The following is a 24,058-nucleotide window of genomic DNA, read 5'->3' as shown; positions in this document are numbered from 1 at the left end:
TATCGTATAAAATTAGATAATCGGGATTTTTCTGTTCAAAAAATAAATGTTGGGATTAAACCGTAAACTGACCTAAAATATTGGGACTTTATCGGAGATTTCGCTAAAAACAACCATACACTCTGAGGGATTAAAAGAAAACTAAACCAAATTGCACAATCAATAGTCATGATCAAAACATGGGGTGGTGGCAAATCCAGTATTTCACATATAAAACACGTTAAAACGCATGAAAAAAATGGTGGGCTGATCTTAGAAAGCTTAAAGATTGATTTGCTATGTAAATATGTAACAATGATGATTACTCTCGCATCATTAACATCATAATTATCGGCGTTTTAGAGTACAATAATGACATTTCACCACATAACTATTAGCCCCGTTTGTTGAGCAAAAACATGACATGACAAGTTATATTATGATTGATGTCAATGGAACGAAATATTAAAATGGAACATGGCCTCACTCTCGTTTTCTCATATGTGTAAAAGAGATGAATGCCCTCCTTGTACTCTTCATGAAAAATAGCCCTCAAAAGCTTGTCTCATCTCGTTTAGTCTAATCATGTTCAATGTAACGAACACAACCTTAATAACTTTTGGATACTAGTACATGTAAACTTTTCTCATGGATAGAACATATGATTTTGTATTTGATGTGGCTTAATACAGATGATGATATGTTGAGTGGGATCAACATAAAAGAGTAATAGAGAGAAAAGTAGTAGTAGAACTAAATGAAAGAGTTAGATGATAGAGTATCAGAAAAATGAGAAAGAAGAAAGAATAATAATGTCTGCTATTAGAGAAAAAGTTAGATGACAGAGTATGAGAAAGAGAAGGAAGATAAAGATAAGAAAATATAAAAGAATAACTCACCAAACACATTGTGTTTGATGTTGTAAAGATTTATGTTTTGCAGGTTCAAATAGCAGCAATTGTGGTACCAGAATAGGAGACAAGCACAAAGACACGACTTAGATAATAGGATGCTATTTATGTATTTCCTTGTTCATGTAAATAGTTAGATTTTTATTGTAAACCCATGATTTGTCCTACGATGTAAATGTTTTAATCTGAGTAGAATTTCGCACTTGTTAGATAAAACTCTAACATATCCCTTAGATTAGATGTTAGAAAATCTGGGTCGTTATATGCCTCGTCTAAACCAATAAAATCCCTAAGGCGTGCTTTGAAACCCTTTTTCATTACACCTAAGCAAACATAGATTCTATGAAAACACCTTGAAGTTTCATTTACAAGATTTGGTTCTGAAACCATTTCTAACTTCACAATAGTGTCTGGATTTGTGGACTGCAACTCTAGTATGTAATTTCTCAGCACATCATACTGCTTTGTGTAATCCCTAAGCACATGTTTTTTGGCATCTGCTATAGCCCTAAATATCTTGTCTTTAAAAAAGCTAACCTGATACTTTTTTGTAGTTGTTCTTGTACAACTTTGGTTGGCACAGTTGGGCTAGATTCCACTAGATCATAATTTCTTTAGATAGGAACTTTGTTATGGCAGATCTTACTTTTCTGGTATTTAGGCATAAATGTTTCACATACTAACTTTCTTCCAATGTTTTTGTCAAAGCTTGTATAACCCAAGGACAAGACAACTCAACTTTGTCCCTACTTTTGCTTTTGTCCTTATTTTTCTTTCTAGTGGTAGGTCCATCCATTTTAACATCAGTAAATATTACTTTTCCTTTGCATATGGCCCTCAACCTTTGTTTATCATCTTTTTACAAAATGATTCTTCCTCGTTTTCGATGCATGTTGTTGAATCTTTTCTTTCAACTCTTTTTTACTTTTGTATTTGTGTCCTATATGAAAAGTAGCTTTATGAACTTCTCCTAAAGAACACCTTGTTTCCTTACATAGTTCTTTTATAACTTTTCTTCCCTTCTTACCCCTATCAGAATCATCACCCACTGAATCCCATTCCTCATTGTCAATTACATCCAACTCTTCATAGTCTTGATCTCCATTATTCTCCATGTTATCCGTTAGTCTTTTCTCTATAAACTCTGCATCAGTGTCAATGCTCATATAGAAATCCCTCATACCAACTTCAACTTCAGGAATGATATTGTCCTCGTCCACCTAATCACTTTCCTCACTCTAATCTCCCCCATCATATTTGCTCCCATCTTTCATGTCATTTTCTATGTTACCTTCAGTGTTAACTTCCATTTCAATCTCCATGTAATCATACATGTCATTAACCAAGTAATCTTCCATGTCGGCCTCATGTCCATGTTCACTAACATCGGCAATATCATGTTCTTCCACTTCAACTTGAGCATGTGTTTCCACTTCAACTTGATCATTTTTAGTATTTGATTGTAATATTTTTTGGGGTACAAACCAATATCAAATTCACTAGCTGTCTCAATAAAGTCATTTGCTATAAGCTCTTCCTCTCTATCTTCTATAATACTAACATCAACATCATAATCATAATCCAGGCTCAATCTCTTACTACAAGATGACATCCCTTTTGTCCTTATTCGAAATCGTTATCATATTATACTCGGGGGATATTGGAGTTGGCAATGGTTCTTCTAAAACAAGGGATGATCTAGGTGGGCTTGTTAATGGTTGTACCTCGTCTATGGGGTTTTCATTATCATCATTTTCATCTATTTCATCCATTTGTACAATAGTTACCTTCCTAACAGGTTTAGGATTCATAAAGTAGGTAAGTAACTTTGCCTTGTCGTGTTCGGTATATACCCTCATGAGTTTATGATCGCTCACATATCGGGAAAAATTGTGTAAATCATCATCATTGCCTAAAGGCTGAAGACCAAAGTGAAAGTCTCCACCGGGCACAAGGAAGTGATAGTAAATTATTGGAGGAACACTGTACCTTAACCCTCTCATCATGGCATCCAACTCATGAATTGAAAACTCGTCTATATCCACCATGTCCACATAGTTAACTCTTCCCTCAATGTACTCTAACATCAGGAAACTTGGTGAACTCACCCCCATGGTATAGCTCGATGGTAAACAATGTTAGGTTGCCATCTTCAAATAAAAAACAAGTTCATAAACATTATTTCACAGAGAAACGATGTAATGTACGAAGCAAATACGAAAAAACATACCATAAGCCACATTTGCGTTGAACGGTTTGTCTAAGCGACTTAAATTTCACATTGGTATGTTCATACACTAAGTGAATCTCTAATTAGAACAAAAAACCGTAACTTTGAGATTGGGGCTTTTTATGTGCGCAATGAAAGGTGAAAGTGACAGGAGATGGAATCGACAAAAATCTAATTAGCATTTGGCGGTAGGTATCATTTAATTAGGGGCTATTAAATTAATTAGATATTAAGAAGAATATGTAAATTGACAAATTTACCCTCACCTAAACGGAGGTCATAAACGGTTGTTAAGCCTTTGGACCAATTCACAACAAATGAAACCTTTTGGACCACATGTGCAACTCCAAAACATTTTAGACCAAACTTACAATTTGTGACAAACCACAGGAACCAAACTTGCAATTTTGTCTAAAACAAGTTTTGGCCGGCTGTTGTTGAAACTGGATATGAGAACGTGTTACTAGTGTAGTGTAGTGTTAATAGTGTAGTGCTACTACTTCTAAATTACCTTTTACCGGTATTACATTATGGGTTAAACTACACATGTGAAATCGTTTTAAACATGATTTTCATTCAATGTGCAAGAAAAGGACTTTCTTTTTGGGAAAGATGACCTTTTTAATCATCACGGTCTTGTTATATGGATGTTAAACAGACCTAAACAACGTTTTATTGTTTATAAATTATACAGTATGGTTTTTTAAATCAAACTATATTCATACATCGCCAACATGATTTCTTTGTTTTTTGAGTTCAGCTGATGTCATGTTGTTGAACAATGCGTTGTTTTTCTTGGGAACTTGAAGAGTAAGGCTATCTACTTATCATGTATTCATGTATTCTTTTTTTAGTATCTTTTTAACCCAAACATCTTTTTTTCTTTAATTTTTTTTTTTTTACCAGCATGGAAATACACTAAAATTTGATTCATACTAATTGATTTAGTATCATACCATATCATAAAGAGATACAGATTGACAAATACCTCAGTTGTCCATATTGGCATCCCCTAATTAAGCTTTTAAGATCCGAAGGTAATCATCAATGATGGACATAGCCGATGATCGGTAACCGGAACCAAAGAGATTGTAATGGTTCAAGTAATGATACAACAAATAAGCATCTCTCCTTTTCTCAAATCCTGCTTGCTTTGGCATCACCTAAAAGGCAACACAAGAGGCAATGGTCAAATACCACACTTGTCCATCATAGAACAAACCAATCAAATTTGTTGTAAATGGCTCTGCTAAAGTGGTCAGTGTATTATAATTTCATATACGGGAAAGATAGATATTGGATTTTGAATATGATCGGTTTAAGTCATTAAGCAGAAAAGATAAATGTAGGTATGTACCTCAAAATAGGCGTTGTAGAAAGATCCTCCAAATCCAGCACACCATGACATTCCAAACTCTGCTTCATTATGTCCATCTATGTAACATTCAAGAAAATAAATTTACAAAATAAGAGAAAGAAGGTCCATATGTGAAATGGAAGAGGGTGTGATTAAAAATGGAACTTTGGAATCAAAATGAGTACTTACAGTAACAAGCGGGATCGAGTATAACAGGCTCCCCATTCTTGTCTGAACTGATATTCCCACTCCATAAATCTCCATGTAATAAACAAGGCTCGATCGTTACATCTTCAAACAAAGCTCCAAGATTTTTCACTAATCTTTGTCCTGTATTTAGATCAAAAGAAAGATCATAAAAGCTTGAACCATTGCAAAAACAAGATATATTGTTCGAAGCAATTGTTAATAAGTTTTGTGAAGTTAACATCCTTTTCTTTGCAGAAAGATAATTGCAAGAACGCACCTCGAGTTGGTGCTTGAAATAGTTGGTTTGAATTCAAAAAGTCAATATGCAAATTAATTATTTTCTTGAACCTCGGGAATTAATTTCAGATCACAAACCTTTTTCGTATATAGCCGAATCGCCAAATTGTTGTTGTGCTAACTTAAGTTGAAAGGCCAGGCGATGCTCAGAGTAAAACTCAACCCAATCTGATGTCCATGTGTTTATCTGCGGTGTGCTACATGCCAAGACTTGCGGTTATTAAAACTACAACAATCAAGTTGCTTAAAACCGACATTAATGGTGCGTTTGGTTGTGGAAGATTGTTTTCATTTTCCAAGAAAATGTTTTCAGAAAATAGAGTTGAGTTTTCATTTCAGTTTTCAATGAAAAATTTAGAAAAAGAGTTTGGTTGGAACCGGTGGAGTTTTTCATTTGACATCATAGAAATTTGGAAAACTTTGGAAATCAATTTTCTAATTTACATACAACTTGGAAAATAGAAAATTTTCATTTTCTTAGAAGTTTTTTGAAAACTGAATCAACCAAACGCGTTTTCAAAATTTTCATTTTCATTTGAAAATTTTCATAGAAAACTAGAAAATTTTCCACAACCAAACGCACTCTAAGATGTTCGGGGAAAAAATAGCTTTAATGTTGTGTAAAACTGATAATGGTTATATTCACTTATATGTCTAAAATGAATAAACTAAAAAAAAAAACAAATAGAAGTTTGGAACACAAATATCACTAAGGAAATGTTTATGATTAACTATTTAACTTTAATTGGATTATGATATTGATTCTAATATTTAAATCATGAAAAATATATTCGGAAAAAACTAGATTTGCTTAGGTTTATATTTTATTCGTTATTGTTTGATTCTATATATTTAATTTTATATATTATGTTAGACAATTTATATGATTGTTTTTTCGAATGTTTAAATTAATCAAAACTAAAAAATCGATAAATGGTGTATTTGGAATAATTTTTAGAAAAGCTGTAATATATCATTATTTACATGAGATATTTATTGTCCAATCAGATTCAGACATTAAACCCTAATATTTTTCACCCTATTTAAAAAATTCTTTCATGAACAGTAACGTCACGCAAATTTTGCTACATTCGATATACCCTCTTTACCTTTTCTAATTTAAATGACAATGTTGGTAAAGGATTTAAGCATCATCCTCATTCTTTTCATACTCTTATTATGCACGAAAGGAGAGGAAAATGGCAAAACAGAGAGGAAAATGCCGAAAACAGGTGTACCAACTGTGCGCCTCGGAGAAACCTATCGATTGAACCAGGTTTTTGTGATCGTATGCTTGTCTATCGCTACTGCGGGTTTATCGTAGTTACTTTGCATTTCTGGGATCTTATGCTTGCTTGATGGCGGATTTATATTTCCTTGTGATAAACCGAGGACTCATCATTCTCAAGGTATTTACCGTAGTCACGTTCATGGTTGCTCACAGGTTAGCTCTATATGATTACATATAACAAATTATCAATGTTGTTCATCTATTTGTTATGCAACTAAAAGTTTCGGTTGGAGTCATGTTAGACCATTCATGAGAGACGTAGATCTAGTTTTTTACACAATTTCAGTCGTTATTTAAATGTTGTCGTACATAGCTAGTATAATTATTAGTATTGGTCTTGAGTATATGGAAACCTTCAAAGAGTTCTTATTCCTTGATTACGCTTCTTTTTTCCTTCTATGGACCTGGAACTACGGTGTTTATTCACCGATGAAAAATCATACCAAATGTACATTGTTCGGTTATAGGATGTTTTTGTTATAACTTATCGAAGTTTCATTGGTTTGATAACAAAGTTAGGAAATTAGTCGGCGACTAATTATGTTGAGAGACATTGAAGATCAAAATACTCCTTGAAAGTATGAGCATGAGATTTTACTCCATGCCTCTTAATAGCTTCAACAGAGAATTTGTTGAAACTATTAAGAAGCAAGAAATAAAACCTCATGCCTATACTTTCAATGAGTATTTTGATCCATAATGTCTCTTAACATAATTAGTATCCGACTCATTTCCTAACTTCCTTATCAAACTAATGAAAAATAGATAAGTCATAACGATCAAAAACAACTTCCTATAACCGGACAACATACATTTTCTATGATTTTTCATCAATGAATAATGAATAAACACTGAAGTTCCAAGTCCATAGAAGGAAACAAGAAGCGTAATCAAGCAACGAGAACTCCGAAGGTTTTCATATACTCGTGACCAATATTAATAGTTATACCGGCTATGTAAGACATCACTTGAGTGGCGGCCAAAATTGTGCAGAAGACTAAATCTACCTCTTTCATGAATGGTCTAACATTAGACCAACCATAAACTATTAGCCATGAACATTATTATATAGAGCTAACCTGTGAGCAACCAAATAGTAGATGAATAACATTCACGATCCGAGATATGTAATCATCTAGAGCTGACCTATAAGCAGCCATGAACGTGATAAAGGTAAATACCTTGAGAATGATGAGTACCGCAAGTAGCCGGTATATCACAAGGAAATGTGGAGTCGCTATCAAGCAAGCATAAGATCCCAGAAATGCAAGGTAAACCAGCATAAACCCGCAGTAGCAATAGGCGATCATACGATCGTAAAAATCAACATATGGTTCTGGTTATCGATGGAGGTTTCTCCATGGTGTACTGTTGGTACACTGGTTTACGACATTTTCCTCTCCGTTTTTAGCATTTTCCTCTCTTTTTGTGGCTAATAAGAGTATTAAAAGCATGAGGATGGTGTTGTAAACCTTTACTGACATCATCATTTGAATCAGAAAAATTAGAGAGTATACCGAAATTTGCATGACATTACTATTTATGAAAAAGAATTTATACTAGGGTGAAGGATATTAGGGTTTAGTGTTTGAATCCGATTCGACAATAAATATCTCATGTAAAATAATGATATATTAGAGTTTTTCTAAAAATTATCCAAATACGTCATTTTTCAATTTAATAATTTTATACCTCAGAGTAATTTATACTTTATGTATGATTATGCAAATGTTCTTGATAATATAGTTTCAAAATCGAAGCCTATTAGAGTTGAGTTCGGAGACGAAGGTAAAATAAAGCGACTCATAATATCCTTGTCATCTTCTATGAGCACATGAAGTATATCCTGATGTTTGGGAAATATGTAGTCTAACGTTGCGGAACTCGCTACTCGGTACTCGTTCGGTCGACTGGGGAATAGCGAGTACTCGGCCTAGGCACGAAGTACTCGGATATGGTATTTTATAAATAAAAAAATTGTGGGGAAATTATATATATAAAAAATCATAAGTTTATTAAAAATCATAACAAAGTATGTGAAATATCAATAAATAGATACATGTTTGAATGTTAAACTACTTCAAAAACGTAAAGATTTTAATCATGAAAATCTTGAAGATGATAATGAAAGAGAAGAAAAAATATACAATTCGTTTATCCGATATCTTACTTTAATTTTAGGGTTAATATGTTAGATAAAGTATAAAATATAAATATTGATCTTGAAATTCTTGATTTTTTTTCTTTTTAAGTCAAATTTGACCATTTAACCGAGTTGGTTAATCCCGTTTTAATTTTAGGGGTGGGGGTGGACAATCCCGCCCCGAAACCCCCATGGGGGGGGGGGTCGTTAACATATATATATATATATATATATATATATATATATATATATATATATATATATGGGAATGTAACGGTTGTGTACTTCAACAGAAGGTTTGGTTTGCATGTACATGATAGGAAAGAAGAAAACTTTGAGAAAAATACAACATGTCGCCATGTCGGAGATGTGGACAATAAGGGCATGTCAATAAAAATTGTTGAGGTGGAACGGATTCGAAAAAAAGCTCCAACTCGGCTAACAATGTCTCTGTTCGAATTGACTATGGTGATTTTCTTAAGGTATGATTGTTGGGGTTGGAAAACTCTTCTATTAAACACTAAAATAGAGTTACAATAGGAGGAGCAACTCTCACACTCAACTATTACAAAAAATCAACCCTCTCACTAACACTCTCACTCTAAGTGTTATACTATTTGTTTCTCTGTATTTGGGATGCATCCAACTGAAGAATGAAGTCTCTATTTATAGTCTTGGCAGCTACCATTGTAGTTGCCTTCATTAATTGTGTTCATCATAGGGTGGGAAGAAAAACTTGTCCCGTAGGTTTCATTTTGTCAACAATGATGGCTACTGTAGCTTTGGAGGCTGGAACACAACAAATCTCCCCCTCCGGTCTCCGTCCAACAATCCTCATCCCAACTATGTCATCACATAGTCTGTGTTTCTCTTGTGTCACCACCTTTGTCAACATGTCTGCAGGATTGTTGTTGGTGTTGATCTTTAACAACTTCAATTCTCGTCCCTCAATTGCTTCTCTAAGCCAGTGATAACGTATATCAATATGTTTTGTGCGGGAATGGTACATCGAGTTCTTACTCAGGTCCATAGCACTCTGACTATCGCAATGAATGATGTACTCTTTTTGTGGAAAGCCTAATTCTTGAAGAAACCGTTTCATCCATATAAGCTCCTTCCCAGCTTCAACGGCAGCAATATACTCGGCTTCTGTTGTTGACAGTGCGACACACTTCTGTAACTTGGATTGCCACGAGATAGCTCCCCCTGCCAAAGTAAAAAATGTAACTTGATGTAGATTTCCTACTATCAAGATCTCCTGCCATATCGGCATCTGTATAACCTTCCACGATTGGCTTTGCTCCCCCGTAGCATAAACATAGTTTCGAACTACCCTTTAGGTATCGAAGTATCCATTTGACTGCTTCCCAATGTTGTTTTCCCGGATTAGCTAGATATCTACTCACAACACCGACAGCATGAGCAATATCTGGTCTTGTACACACCATTGCATACATAAGACTTCCTACGGCTGAGGAATAGGGGACTGCCTTCATCTTTTCTTTTTCTTTCTCAAAAGATGGACAATTTTTCTTACTCAACTTGAAGTGGTTAGCCAAGGGCATACCAACGGGCTTGGCATTTTCCATGTTGAACCTTTTGATCACACGTTCAACATACTCTTCCTGTGATAAGAACAATTTTCTTGATTTTCTATCACGGATAATTTTCATGCCCAATATCTGTTGTGCTTGGCCTAAGTCTTTCATATCAAAGAACTTAGACAAATCTTTCTTCAAGTTGTTGATCATCGTTGCATCTTGGCTCACTTTTAACATATCATCCACGTAGAGCAAAAGGATGACAAATTTCCCTTCTGGAAACTTCTTCAGATAGACACAATGGTCTGCAACAGTTCTCTTATACTCATGATTCATCATAAATGAATCAAACTTCTTGTACCACTGCCTTGGGGTTTGCTTAAGACCATAAAGGCTCTTCTTTAATTTACAGACGAGGTGCTCTTTCTTTGGGACTTTAAAGCCATCAGGTTGCTCCATGTATATTTCTTCATCCAAATCACCATGGAGAAAGGTTGTTTTCACATCCATCTGCTCAAGTTCAAGATCTAGACTGACAACTAATCCGAGTACAACTCTAATAGACATCATCTTCACAACCGGCGAAAAAATTTCATCAAAGTCGATTCCTTCTTTTTGTTGGAAACCTTTGACAACGAGTCTCGCCTTATACTTCATAGTATTTCCCTTGTCGTCTTTCTTCAATTTGAAAACCCACTTGTTTTTCAATGCTTTCTTTCCTTTGGGAAGTTTTACCAACTCATATGTTTGATTCTTCTGCAAAGAATTCATTTCTTCTTCCATGGCCTTCTGCCAATTTGCTTTGTCAATATGAGATTGAGCTTCTTGAAAGCTCTCTGGCTCCCCCTCACCAGTAAGAAGGATGTAGTTTGAAGTCGCATATCTTCTTGATGGAGCACGGACTCGTTCGGATCGTCGAAATTGAGTTCCTTCATTTGCAACTTCTGGCATTGGATCTGAATTATCCAGGGGTGGAAGCTCCCCCTGCTCAACACCTTCTTGATCTGCATCATCGACTTCTTCAGCGGAAACATCTTCTTTATTTTTAGATATTATATCTGAAACTTTGGAGCTTTGTTGCTTGTTAACCGATGCCTTGAAATCATAATACTGGTTTTCATAGAAAACCACATCTCTACTTCGAATAACCTTCTTTAGTTCTGGGTCTCATAGCCTGTACCCAAACTCTTCATCTCCATATCCAATAAAGATGCATGGAGTGGATTTGAGGTCCAACTTCTTCCGCAATTCACTTGATACATGTGCAAACGCCTTGCACCCAAATACTCTCAAGTGAGAATATGATATGTCTTTACCCGTCCATATCTTCTCCGGAACTTCAAAATTCAATAGAGCGGAAGGTGACCTATTTATTAGATAGCAAGATGTCAATATAGCTTCACCCCAGAATGGCTTTGGGAGTTTAGTCATGTTGAGCATGCATCGAACTTTCTCAACAATGGTGTGATTCATCCGTTCTGCTACACCATTGTGTTGTGGGGTTCGTGGGACAGTCTTTTCATGTCTGATACCATGTTCCGTGCAGTATGTAGAGAACTCACGGGAATAGTACTCGCCTCCATTATCTGATCCGAGACATTTCAACTACTTGCCTGTTTGTCTTTCCACCATTGCATGAAAAGCTTTGAAGCGGTCCGATACTTGGTCCTTCGTCCTCAGACAGTATGCCCATACCTTTCGTGACGCATCGTCAATGAATGTCACAAAATACCGGCTTCCATCAAGAGATTCTACTTCAATGGGTCCACATACGTCGGAGTGGACAAGGCTCAGCAACTCAAAGCGGTTCTTTCTTGTGGAGCTAAAGGAAACTCTATGTTGTTTCCCAAATAGACAGTATTCATAGGGATCCAGGGCAACGTCTTTTGCCATTGAAATGGACTCCTTCTTTGCAAGAGTCGTCAATCCCTTTTCGCTCATGTGGCCTAGTCTTCTATGCCACAAGTTTGGTGATGTCTCTTCTTTAACAACATTGAGACTTGGTTGAAGCAGCTTTGCATGGATTTTATAAAGAGTACCATCAAGTCGTCCCCTTGCAACAACCATAACACCTTTCAACAACTTCCAGGTGCCATTTTTGAATTGATTATCATATCCTTGGACGTCAAGAGCTCCAACTGAGATAAGATTCATTCTCAGCTCTGGGACATGCCGAACATCTTTCAACACCAATGTACATCCAACATTGGTCTTTAAATGCACATCACCAATACCAGCAATGCTTGAGAAACTGGTGTTTCCTATCTTTACGGTACCATGGTCTCCGGGTTTATAAGTAGTGAATAAATCCCGGTTTGGAGTCGAATGATATGATGCAGCGCTATCAATCACCCACTCATCATCATGAGTTCCAACATGTAGGCATGCTTCCTCCTCGTATGTAACAAGGGCAACGTCTTGTGTTATGGTGACCATGGTTTCACCATTCTCTCTGCTTGGATTCTGGCTTGTCTCGGGCTGCTCTCGTTAGAACCTTCGGCAATCACTCCTTTTGTGGACATAATAATTACAATGATTGCAATAGCCTTCGAACCATGTATTTGAAGATTTACCTCGCTCTCGCGATTTCCCTCGATCTCGTGATTCCCCACGATCTTGGGATCTTCCTCTACTTTGACCATGTCTACCTCTACCTCGACCTCGGCCTCCAGTTCTGCCCCCGCCTCTTTCTTTGTTTTCTGACACAAGGGCAAAAGACTGGTCTGTACCAGCTTCTTTCCTTCTTGCTTCCTCGTTCATTAGGGCGTCTGTGACCATCTCCATTGTCACTTTACCACCGGGGGCAGAATTGTTGAGATTCACAACAAGCGTCTCTCAATTATCTGGTAGAGAACTCAAGAGCAATATGGCTTGTTCCTCGTCTTTGAGAACCCAATCAGCAGCACCGAGCTGGTTTACGAGATCCTGGAACTGACTCGTATGCTCGGTTATGGACATACCACTTCGTAACTTGTGGTTTACAAGGCGCCTCATCAGCAAGGTCTTGTTGCGTGCCGTCTTTGCCTGATACATATTCTCGAGCTTCTCCCAAAGTTTGTACGCGTCTGTCTCTTGAGATACATGATGAAAAACACTGTGGTCGATCCACTGTCGAATTTGTGCCACCGTTTTCCTGTTTATTCTCGTCCAAACTTCGTCTGTCTTCGTGTCGGGTTTGACGCATTGCTTTTCTATAGGCTCTGCTAAATCTTTCAGATTAAGCAAATCTTCCATCATTGGCTTCCACATGTTGTAATTTGTGGGCGTAAGTCGAACCATCGTAATCGTCTTGTAGATTCCATTGAAAATAATTGCAAATTTATTTTACAAATATTTCGAGGAAAAATTAGATAAAACAGAGCTCTCGGTTGGATTCGGAAGCGTCAAAAATGGTGGGGTAGAATTTTTCAGGCTCAAAATATACTTTCTTGAAAAGCTATGTGCTAATTTGTAACTTTTCAGAATTATAGAGGCTAAACTGTAATTTTCGGAACTTACGGGGGCCAATCTGAAACGTTTCTGCGAACCAGGGAACTTTCTGAAACTTTTCAGAACTTCAGAGACCAAAACAGTTATTTTCCGAACAACAGGGACCGAACTGCTGTTTTTGAGAAACAGAGGGACCTTTCTGCAATTTTCTGGAACTTCAGGGGCTAAAATGCAACTTTTCTAAACTATGGTCAAACGTTGACGTCAATGATGACGTCACTCGTCTTCTCCGGCGAAACCTCTCCGACGACTGGTTTTTCGGCGATATTTCCGGCAACTTTGACCAATCTTTGACCGGCGTTTTGGAGGTCTTCCCATGGTCAAAAAATCACGAAAAATATATTTTCGAAATCCTTGAAACGAGACCTTTCTAATGGTGTACCCAGAAATCGATTTTGAGACAAAAACATTTTGACGAAAAAACAGAGAAATTCGTGAAAAAAATCCCTGGACACCAAACCAAGCTCTGATACCAGTTGTTGGGGTTGGAAAATTCTTCTATTAAACACTAAAATAGAGTTACAATAGGAGGAGCAACTCTCACACTCAACTATTACAAAAAACCAACCCTCTCACTAACACTCTCACTCTAAGTGTTATACTATTTGTTTCTCTGTATTTGGGATGCATCCAACTGAAGAATGAAGTCTCTATTTATAGTCTTGGCAGCCACCATTGTAGTTGCCTTCATTAATTGTGTTCATCATAGGGTGGGAAGAAAAACTTGTCCCGTAGGTTTCATTTTGTCAACAATGATGGCTACTGTAGCTTTGGAGGCTGGAACACAACAATGACATCCTTATGGTACGCTTGTGTTACCAAGAAAAATTATATGTTTGCTTTGTTAGCGGATTCATGGATTACACGTGGATATTGATTTTGCATAAATGCAAGATGTCAACTGTCAAGTGAAAATTAATGACATTGGCTTATCAACTTTTAGGCTTGTCAAACAAAGAAGTTGTACTATAAATTTTTCAGCAAGTTTTTACAAGTGTCGAGGTGTATCTTTCTCTCCCATGCCCATGAGTTTTTCCGGTTGGAAGTTCTCCACTTATATTCTTGTATCAAATTCTCTATTATATTTAACTCACAAAGTTGTCGGGAATATATGAGTCCATTTTCGCAACTTTACTTTCATTTATTTTATGACAGTGAAAATTGCTTTGTTAGGTAGGATTTGAGAAGACGATGTTGTAATCAGGAGAAATGAAACTAAAAATGTTATCATAAACTAATAAATGAAAGTATGTTGCTATATCTTGCATTTAATTGAAAAAACAAATATAGTTTTTAATAATATATTATAAGTTTAGCAAATTTAATGAACTTATGTTCATCTCCGTCCTACTACAATATGTGTGCAAGTGCAAGTGCATGTAAACAGAAGAGAAGTGAACGTGAGGTATGGTTGTTCGACAGGAAGTTAATAATTTTCGTGTACAAAAGTCCAATGTATGATAGAAAACCTCAATATGTACCATTACCATACAAGCAAGTGTGTAAGAAAAAGAGAGGTAAACATGCCTGCCAATGGTATTGTTGACATGAAATCCAAATCCTTTATCGGATTTTGCTGCTTTATGCATCTCCGCAAGTTTCCTCCCTAGTACAGCCTAAATTAAAAGCAAATTAAAATAAAACCTAAAAAAATTTGAAAACCACTATTGAAAAGAAAGCGAGTTTTAGGGCGTGTTTGGTTCCTGGATTTCAATGTGATTTGACAGAATTGGAATTTGAGATTCCATCCCATGGTGTATTTGGTAGCCAAATGGATGGAATTCAATTCCGTTAGATTCCTTCAAATTCCAGACCTCCTTTTTTGTTAAAAGAACAAAATACCCTCATTATATGTACATCGAAATAAATCAAAAGTAAAATTTGAAGTATAAGAGAATTGAAAACTATTCAACTTTTATCATTAAATTCTGTTTCATTTCCTGCCAACCAAACGCGTGCATCAGATTCCAATTCCTTTGGCAGCTTTTGTTCCTTTCAATAACATTATGCAAACCAGACATTCCCTTAGTGTTTACCTGATCACCTCTCGATGAACCAAACTCTATGAACTCCATGATGATATATGAACCTCCAGTTGGCAATGCACCAACTTTATATGGTTGAGGAACACGAATCGAATTTGTTTCATACATTGCACTTAACCCCAAAGCCTCTCCTTCAAACATCTCCGGTCCAATACTCCTAAAACCAAGTGTATAAACATCGTTGTAACTTGTAAGTAAAATGACAAAATCGCCCTTAGAGAAAGTAGAGCTATCAATGACAGCCAACAAAATAAGAACGGATCAATATCTAAGTAACCTGTTTGTCTTAACAAAGAAAGAACCAGCATCAGTAGTGTATCGGCTGGCAAGATTGATGCAACCACCACCAACAGGACTAATCCCTGTTATTTGACTTGCTTTTCCTTCTGTTAGAATCCATTCTCTTACTGGATCTGTACTTACTGTTGCCACTATATAATAGCAAAAACTTTAATGTTAATTTTCTACAAGATTTGGTGATAAAACTCAAGACCAATTATAGAGTGATCGATTTCTTTATCCATTGTAGTAGACTTTTTTTGGCAAGCCAAACGTAATTATTATGAAAATGCCAGAAAAAATAGTGGTTTTGGATGGAAATGTAAAGCTCAAATGGAAGAGGAACCCCATATGGGGGTAAACAAAAAAAAAACACCAAACGGAGAGGAATTAGAGAGAAGACTAAATCATATTGTGTAGTCAAGATGAAAAGAACATGGGATGTGGTGGAAAATTCACTATATTTCAGTATTTCACATATGAAACGAGTTAGAACCCATGAAAAAATATGGTGGGCTGATCTTAGAAAGCTCAAAGATTGAATCTTTGTGTAATATGAATGAGTGAAAGTGTTGATGCTTATAATTCTCAAGCCCACAAGAATTTCAATAAATTGGTCGAAGTTAAAACCAGAGAGATTTTAAAATTAGAAAGATCACTAAACAGAGAACAATAAACAAACATACATTCAAAATTCACTTAATTTATTAGGATTGCAAAAGCTAAACAACTTGATGCAAAATCGAATAAAACTTCACGATTTAAGAGGGCAATTGTTAATCTCCTTAAAACATAAAAGTCGTTCCTAATTTGACAGTGATTTGGTTGAAAAAGACATGGCATTTAATCGGGTTGATCCGAAAAGGCTCAAAAACTAAAACTTCGTGCTGCTATAAGCTAAAACCCCAGAAGAATAGCCGGAATCTTGATTAAAATTTTCATCGGGTTAAAGATTAATGGTGGGTACTGTCAATATCCTATTTTTTTCACACAATTTGGTCCAAACACTCATGAAATTGAAAATGGGTCTAGTTTCAGAAGGCTTAAAGATTGAACCTTTTGCTACTATAAATAAAAAGTTAAAAAATTAAGAGGGAGAATCTTGATATTTTTATTGAAATGATACTTACTGACTATGGGTTTATGCAGACAGAGAGATAACTGGGGAGAAGAATGAAGGAGATGACAAGAAGAGGAGAAGGAGATGACACCCAAGTGTGCCACCATTCTTGCAGCTTCTTGAACACACACTTTGCCCTCTCTTTCTCTTACGGGTGATTTTTAATCCTGTTCATCAGCAATAACTGGTGGAGGTTTCTTCTTTGTTTTTTTTTTGGATCTTTTCTTTTAGGTTTTAACTTTTAAGTATCTAGATAGACCCCTCAATTCAATATTTACCACCTTTTTTGAGTTTTTTTTAAGGAAAGGAAGATGATGTTATTGAGTTTTTTTTAGGAAAATGACTCAAAGAGGTAACTATGTTTCAAAATCGTTCAAAAAACATCATCCAAGTTTGGTATGTTCAAAAAACATCATCCAAGTAAACTTTTTGTACAAAAAACACCAACAAACTATATGTTTTGTTCAAATATTACCCACCGGTAACTGGTTCTTACAGATTAAATGATAACTTGACTTAACTATTATGACATGGCATAATAATGATTGACAAAACAATAAATGATATTTCCTCCTTTAAAAACCGATTTAGGGTTTCTTCATGAACGAATGACTTGTTCTTCTCCTATGATTGTTCGTCTTCTTCTAAAGTGATGATCTCGAACTCAAGTCCAAAACCCTAACTCTTAACTTAAGGCAAAAAGGGCTCCTTTACCCCTGCCTCAATGGGCCTCCCTCCCCCTAAGGCCCAAATCCATAAAAAGCCCAAAAAGGCATCCAAGCCCAACTACAAGGCATCTAAGGCCTAATATGGCCCAAGAACCCCAACATGACCCCTAATTCTTAACTTAAGGCAAAAAGGGCTCCTTGACCCTAGCCGAGTATGTTGGGCGTACGCTAGGAGTATGTCGGGCGTACTGGCTCGACATCCGGATCGCAGAGGCTTCAACAAATGATGGGACTATGCACAGACTTGTTTAAGTTAGGCCTCGGGCCCACCTGATTGTAGCAGGTCATTTTTTGGGCTTAAGGCTATGTTGGGGGTTCTTGGGCCATATTAGGCCTTAGATGCCTTGTAGTTGGGCTTAGATGCCCTTTTGGGCTTTTTATGGATTTGGGCCTTAGGGGGAGGGAGGCCCATTGAGGCAGGGGTAAAGGAGCCCTTTTTGCCTTAAGTTAAGAGTTAGGGTTTTGGACTTGAGTTCGAGATCATCACTTTAGAAGAAGACGAGCAATCATAGGAGAAGAACAAGTCATTCGTTCATGAAGAAACCCTAAATCGGTTTTTAAAGGAGGAAATATCATTTATTGTTTTGTCAATCATTATTATGCCATGTCATAATAGTTAAGTCAAGTTATCATTTAACCTGTAAGAACCAGTTACCGGTGGGTAATATTTGAACAAAACATATAGTTTGTTGGTGTTTTTTGTACAAAAAGTTTACTTGGATGGTGTTTTTTGAACATACCAAACTTGGATGATGTTTTTTGAACGATTTTGAAACATAGTTACCTCTTTGAGTCATTTTCCTATTGTTTTTTTTCCTTTACTTATTTTTTATCGGTAATTGCCGGTTACCAAAGGTCAAATTTGAACAAATAATGTATTTCGTTGGTGTTTTTTGTACAAATGCTTTACTTGGATGGTGTTTTTTGGACACACCAAACTTGAATGATATTTTTTGAACGATTTTGAAACATAGTTACCCATATAAGTCATTTTCCCTTTTTTTTATTAATATTTTTTTTTAGGAGAAGGAAACGAGAGAGGTTTTTTTAGGGGAAGGAAATGAAAGATGTCTTTTTTTTTTTTTAAGGAACGGAAAGATATAGAAGATATTGTTTTTGAGTTTTTTTTTAAGGAAAAGATATCAAAGACAAAATAAATCAAATGAGTTTTTTTTTTTTTAATTTCTTTAAGGAGGAAGAAAATGTGTTTTTAGTTTTTTTTAAGATGTGTAGAAATATTTTTTTAGTTTTTTTTTAAGGGAAAGAAAATAAAAAACAACGATTTTCTTTTTTTTTAATTTAATTTAAGAAGGAAAGTAAAACTTTTTCTTTCAAAATCTATCTCTTCAAAATGAGATGATTATAAAGAAAAGTTTCTCTCCATTCTCTTAGTTCCTTTTTTCCCTTTAATTTAAACCCGAGAAAAAAGTGTAAAAAAGTTATTGTCACGAATAGGCATATCACCAAAGTGTCACAATCATGTTGTAACGTCCTAAATTTTTAACCAAGTTTTTTTTTAAATAAAATCAACCAAAAAATCATTTTCATAAAAAGAACATCAATATCCATTTGTTTCAAACATCATAAAAAACAAAATAAGAGTGCATGGGAAATCTCAAAACAAAACATAGATGTGAGTATAGTTACATGGCACCCTTCCCTTTCTCACCAGAACAACCTAAAAAATATTTAACTTTAAAGAGTAAACACAAAGTTTAGTGAGTTCTCAATATAACATATATATTTCATCACACATACAATGTATACAACCATGGGCTCACACTCAACACCTCAATAGGCAAGAAGGATACATAGCCAACCCCCAACTGACATGCAAACTCCCAGCCATCCTCCCATTAGGCCTAAAAGCTCTTGGCCAACCACCCATAAGAGCATCCAATTATCATAACAAAAGACTAATTTAGTCTAATCAGAAATCCATACAATAACAGTACACACAGACATCCTACCACACAAAGGACATATAATGTCACACATAGCATAGTGAGAAAACTCATATAAATCTAGCATCCAACTCTCTCACACAAGAATCCACAAAGGAATCAGCTAACATGACCACTGATAACAAGTCATTTGAATAACACTGCTGACATGAGCTAGATGAACTTCTACATCTCTGAACACATACATCACATATCAATAACTCTATTTAGATCGTATCTTGAATCGTTACTTGATAATATGTATATTGTATTTTATTTATACTTTTACTTTCAGAAACATTCATGTACTATAATGTCGTACGCACACCTTTTCGTAAATGATTATATAAGCATTAATTCATTACTTTATATACTCTTAATCTCAGATACTTATATTTTTTGTTTGATTTTAGTAAGTATACGTTCCACTCTTATCTCATCATATTATTCATATGCATTACTTTTTCTTTAACTTTTATCATTAAACACTATTGTTTACATATTAAGGTTTATATGGCCATTTTACTCACTTTTAATAATATATATGTTCATCATTTTAACTTAGTTATTTAACAATGTGTTTACTTCGTGAAGTGTTAAGTATTTTTTTACACGTTTTTCAACATAATATATTAACTTACCAACCTTTAGCTTCCTAGTAATCATTCACATGGGTTTCTTAGTATTTGAACATTTTTACATATTACTAATACACAATTAGGTTGATATTATATTACTTAACATCTTTATTATCCTTTGCTCCATTTTAACATCTCTTTACCATTCATCTTTTTATACATATATGAGGGTATGTGTGATTCAAACATATTCTTAGGTTTACACACACCAAATAAAGACAAGCACATACATAACACTAAACTAAAGCTTATTTATTGTTTTAAACACTCACACCCAACCAAACTTGTAAGACATGATGTAGGCTATGTTTTACCAGTAAAACCTTATTTGAAAATCTGATTTCACGGACCAAAAGCCTTCACAAAATGTAGCTCTTCGGTTTGTGGGGTTTTAGGACAAAATCAAGTAAAAATGTTGCTTCTTGGTCCTAGGTATCAAGACCTAATCAACTAATCCATTACAAAAATCCCGTTATATGTATGTATGAGAAGTTTTCAAGACTTTTTAAAGTGATTTTATTGGTTCTAGCTGTACATACTTGTTTTTAAGTATTAAGGGGACTAAAAGACAACTTTAACAAGAACCAACAAGGTCTAGAACTCGTCCAACTCAACTGAAAACGGATTAGAATGAAAAATCTCGTTATTGCGTTTTTCCGGCGGTTTGAGGGTCGTCGGAGGCTGCTCCGGCCTCCACATCTTCGGGAACGATAAAAGGGTGTTACTAGGGTCGAAGGGAAGCTCAAACGTACCTTGGGCTGGCTGGAAAGTCGAAGAAACGAGCTTGGAAGCTATATTTTTTCGAAAACCCTAACTCCGGCACCCTCACTTTCACTTCGTTTTTACTCGGTTTTGGGGCTCTCAGAGAGATCAGGGGATGCTTTTAACGGACAAAGGGGATAAGTATTTAGGGCTACGATCAGTTCTCTTTCGGTGGTATCTCAAATCGCAGGTCCAAAATGGGGAAGAAGACAAGCCTGTACGTTGCGTCGCTGAGAATGAGACATTAGATCCGATTATTAAATGGCATAATTGGTCCGTCGAGTTAGACATGCTGACGTATTTAACCCCAAACCCAATTCCCTTTTACAAAAGTAATTTTCTGAAAATAGCAATTTAGACCCTGGACTTATATATTCAATTTACTAGGTGTGAGACTCATGTATTACATGGATTTATAAAAAAGAAAAATTAAATATCAAATTCTAAACATTTAATAAGTTTGAGTTTATAAGAAAATTGAGAAAATATTGAAAAAGAAAAATTAAATATCAAATTTTAAACATTTAATAAGTTTGAGTTTATAAGAAAATTGAGAAAATATTGAATTATAAAATTTAAAGTGTTTTTTTTTCTTTTTTAAATTTAGACAAATAATTTAAATAAAGAAAGAAAGAAAATTAATGAATCTTTAATTTAGTAATTTTGAAATTAAAAGGAAAGTTCATTAATAAATTTGATATGCATTTATTATTGCATTTAAATAAATCTAGAATTTAATAAAATGAAAAAACCATAAAATGACATGTGGAATAAAAATTAATTTAAAATAACCACAAAATTACATGTGTCAAAATAAATGAGAATGTGACATGTGGCAAAAAGATCTTTATTTATGTAGCACCCGCTTCCTGGTATGTATTTTATTTTAGTAATTTTGCATTTTTGGCCTGGGACTCGGCGAGTTGAAGGTCCAACTCGCCGAGTAGAAGCGGGATGAGACGCGGGATTTAAGTGATGGACTCGTCGAGTCGAGTCCCAGACTCGACGAGTAGACTCTGTCTGGACAAAACCCTAAACTAAGGGTTTGCACCCTATTTAAACAACCTTATACAGCCTCCATCGTCCCTTATGCTCCCAGAAACCCTCTATAGAAAACCCTAGCCGTTGTTGAAGCAATCTAAGTCATTTTGGTGGATTTTGGTGTTGGTGGTCTTAAGAAGGAAGGAGAAGAGCTTGAGGAAACAAGAGGAGACCAGAGGGGTTCGAGTTTGTGCTTCATTTTCAGTCCTCAGTAGGTATAAAGTTGCTAACTTGCTTGTTCATTTGCTAGATCCCATTTTGTAGAGATTTAGGGATTTTATAAGCCATTTTAGGTAGTCAACCATGAATGCAAGCATGGTTGGGGACAAGGCTTCGAATCTATGTCCTTTGAGGGGTCACAAGGCAGAAAGTGGGTGCTTTTCCACCCAAGGAAGACTCCATGCAACCCAAGAGCTTGTTTTAGGACCTTTTGGACTCAAAGTCCCATGCATGCACGTAAAGTTTGTAACTTTACGTGCTAGAACAATTGTAGGAGCCTAGATCTATCTTTTGGTCATGAGTTGTACATCAGAAATCGAGGATTTAGGGTGTGGACGTGACCAACTCGGCGAGTCCGTTCTTGGGACTCGACGAGTCCAAGGCTTTGAGTCCCATATCTGTTGAGGGTCAAAAGAACTCAGTTGGGTGTTAGTAGGGTTGTAGCAGGACAGAAAGAGTGACCCAACGCATTGGACTTCATTTTAGACCTGGAGTTCATGGGACTCGACGAGTGCTAGAACAGACTCGGCGAGTCCAAGGCAATCTCCCAACCCTTGAAGATGAACTCGACGAGTTATTCATACAACTCGGCGAGTCGAGGACAGGACGTGTTCTTAGGATGAAGACGGGCTCGACGAGTGTTCATACCGCTTTCGGCGAGTCGGATGAAGGTTCATCTGAGGTTGTGTTAGAAGGAGAACTCGTCGAGTCATCGCTAAACTCGACGAGTAGGAACGTGGAGGAGGACAGTTGAAGAGGTAGGGACTCGACGAGTTGACGACCCAACTCGGCAAGTCGGGTCAATCGGAAGTTGATTTTGACTTTGACTTTGACTTGGACTTGGTCTGGGGTAAAATAGTCATTTTACCCTAAAGGGTAGATACCAGATCCTGATTAAGTGTTTTGTGGGGAATATAGCCGGAGGATTTCCGGAGCAGCAGCAGTCAGAGATTCCCCCGCACAGATTATCAGCAGCTACTCGTTTGAGGTGAGTTTCCTTCCAGTAGGAACGGGTCTAAGGCACCAAGGTCGCCCCGTATAGATGATACGTTAGTATGGGAGTGTGGGTAGAGCCTGTATCTCATAGTTGAGCTTGATTATGATATATGCTTGTACGATAGAATTGTTTATACTCGTTGTCTGTGTGATACTTGTATGTTATGGTTTAGTAGCTGAGTGTGGGCGAGGCTCGTATCTCAGAGATAGTGGAGTGTGGGCGAGGCCCGTATCTCCCAGATAGGGGAGTGTGGGCGAGGCCCGTATCTCCCAGCTAGCGGAGTGTGGGCGAGGCCCGTATCTCCCAGCTAGCGGCGTGTGGGCGAGGCCCGTATCTCCATGAGTGTGGGCGAGGCCCGTATCTCCTAGCTGTTCATTATATGTGTATGGTATGTGGTATTATGAGGGAGCTCACTAAGCTTTGTGCTTACGGTTTTCAGTTTTGTTTCAGGTACCTCTTCTTCGAAGGGGAAAGAGCCGGCGCGGTAGCTGCACATCATACACACACCCCAGATTCCGCACTATGTGTTTCCTTGGGATTATGCTCTGACATTATCACTATTTACGATTTGGATTTTCAGACATTATTTTATGAGATGTTATGATTTTACAATGTTTTTCCTCCGAATGTTTTAATTAAAGTAATTTATAAAAATGAAATTTTTGGGCGTGAAAATTGGGCTGTTACAATTTATTAGGGAGGATTATTATTATTAATAGAGTAAATTATACGAATGGTTCCTATGGTTTGAGGTAATTTGTATGTTGGGTCCTTAACTTTTTTTTAACTTGGACCGTCCGTACAGTTTGATTTTGTTGCATGATTGGTCCCTTCTATATATAAAAATACTATATTACTC

The 24,058-nt window shown here is 36.2% G+C and overlaps 1 protein-coding gene across 3 annotated transcripts in view; it reads right to left on the bottom strand.

Moving 5' to 3' along the window:
* LOC145124525 (Protein kinase superfamily protein) overlaps positions 1 to 17,071 on the bottom strand; it is a 33,550-nt gene extending 16,479 nt beyond the window's left edge. For 2 of the 3 annotated variants that reach the window (XM_079059911.1, XM_079059910.1), the window contains exons 1-8: positions 16,882 to 17,071; positions 15,750 to 15,903; positions 15,464 to 15,629; positions 14,955 to 15,043; positions 5,042 to 5,160; positions 4,667 to 4,807; positions 4,478 to 4,554; positions 4,109 to 4,283 (exon numbers count right to left, since the gene is read on the bottom strand). In XM_079059911.1, coding sequence (XP_078916037.1) covers positions 4,137 to 4,283; positions 4,478 to 4,554; positions 4,667 to 4,807; positions 5,042 to 5,160; positions 14,955 to 15,043; positions 15,464 to 15,629; positions 15,750 to 15,903; positions 16,882 to 16,978 — 990 coding nt within the window. In that variant the 5' untranslated portion in view covers positions 16,979 to 17,071 and the 3' untranslated portion in view covers positions 4,109 to 4,136. Of the gene's footprint in view, positions 1 to 2,879; positions 3,041 to 4,108; positions 4,284 to 4,477; positions 4,555 to 4,666; positions 4,808 to 5,041; positions 5,161 to 14,954; positions 15,044 to 15,463; positions 15,630 to 15,749; positions 15,904 to 16,881 lie in introns of all 3 variants that reach the window. The other variant, XR_013715652.1, reaches the window with a different exon arrangement.
* Between the last annotated feature and the right edge of the window lie 6,987 nt (positions 17,072 to 24,058).

The sequence above is a fragment of the Lactuca virosa genome, chromosome 7, assembly GCF_052849685.1.
Source record: "Lactuca virosa cultivar CGN04683 chromosome 7, Lactuca_virosa_CGN04683_v6, whole genome shotgun sequence".
In the NCBI taxonomy this organism is placed as follows: Eukaryota; Viridiplantae; Streptophyta; class Magnoliopsida; order Asterales; family Asteraceae; genus Lactuca; species Lactuca virosa.
Note: the sequence above shows the minus strand (reverse complement) of the source record. Positions and strands in the feature narration are given on the sequence as shown.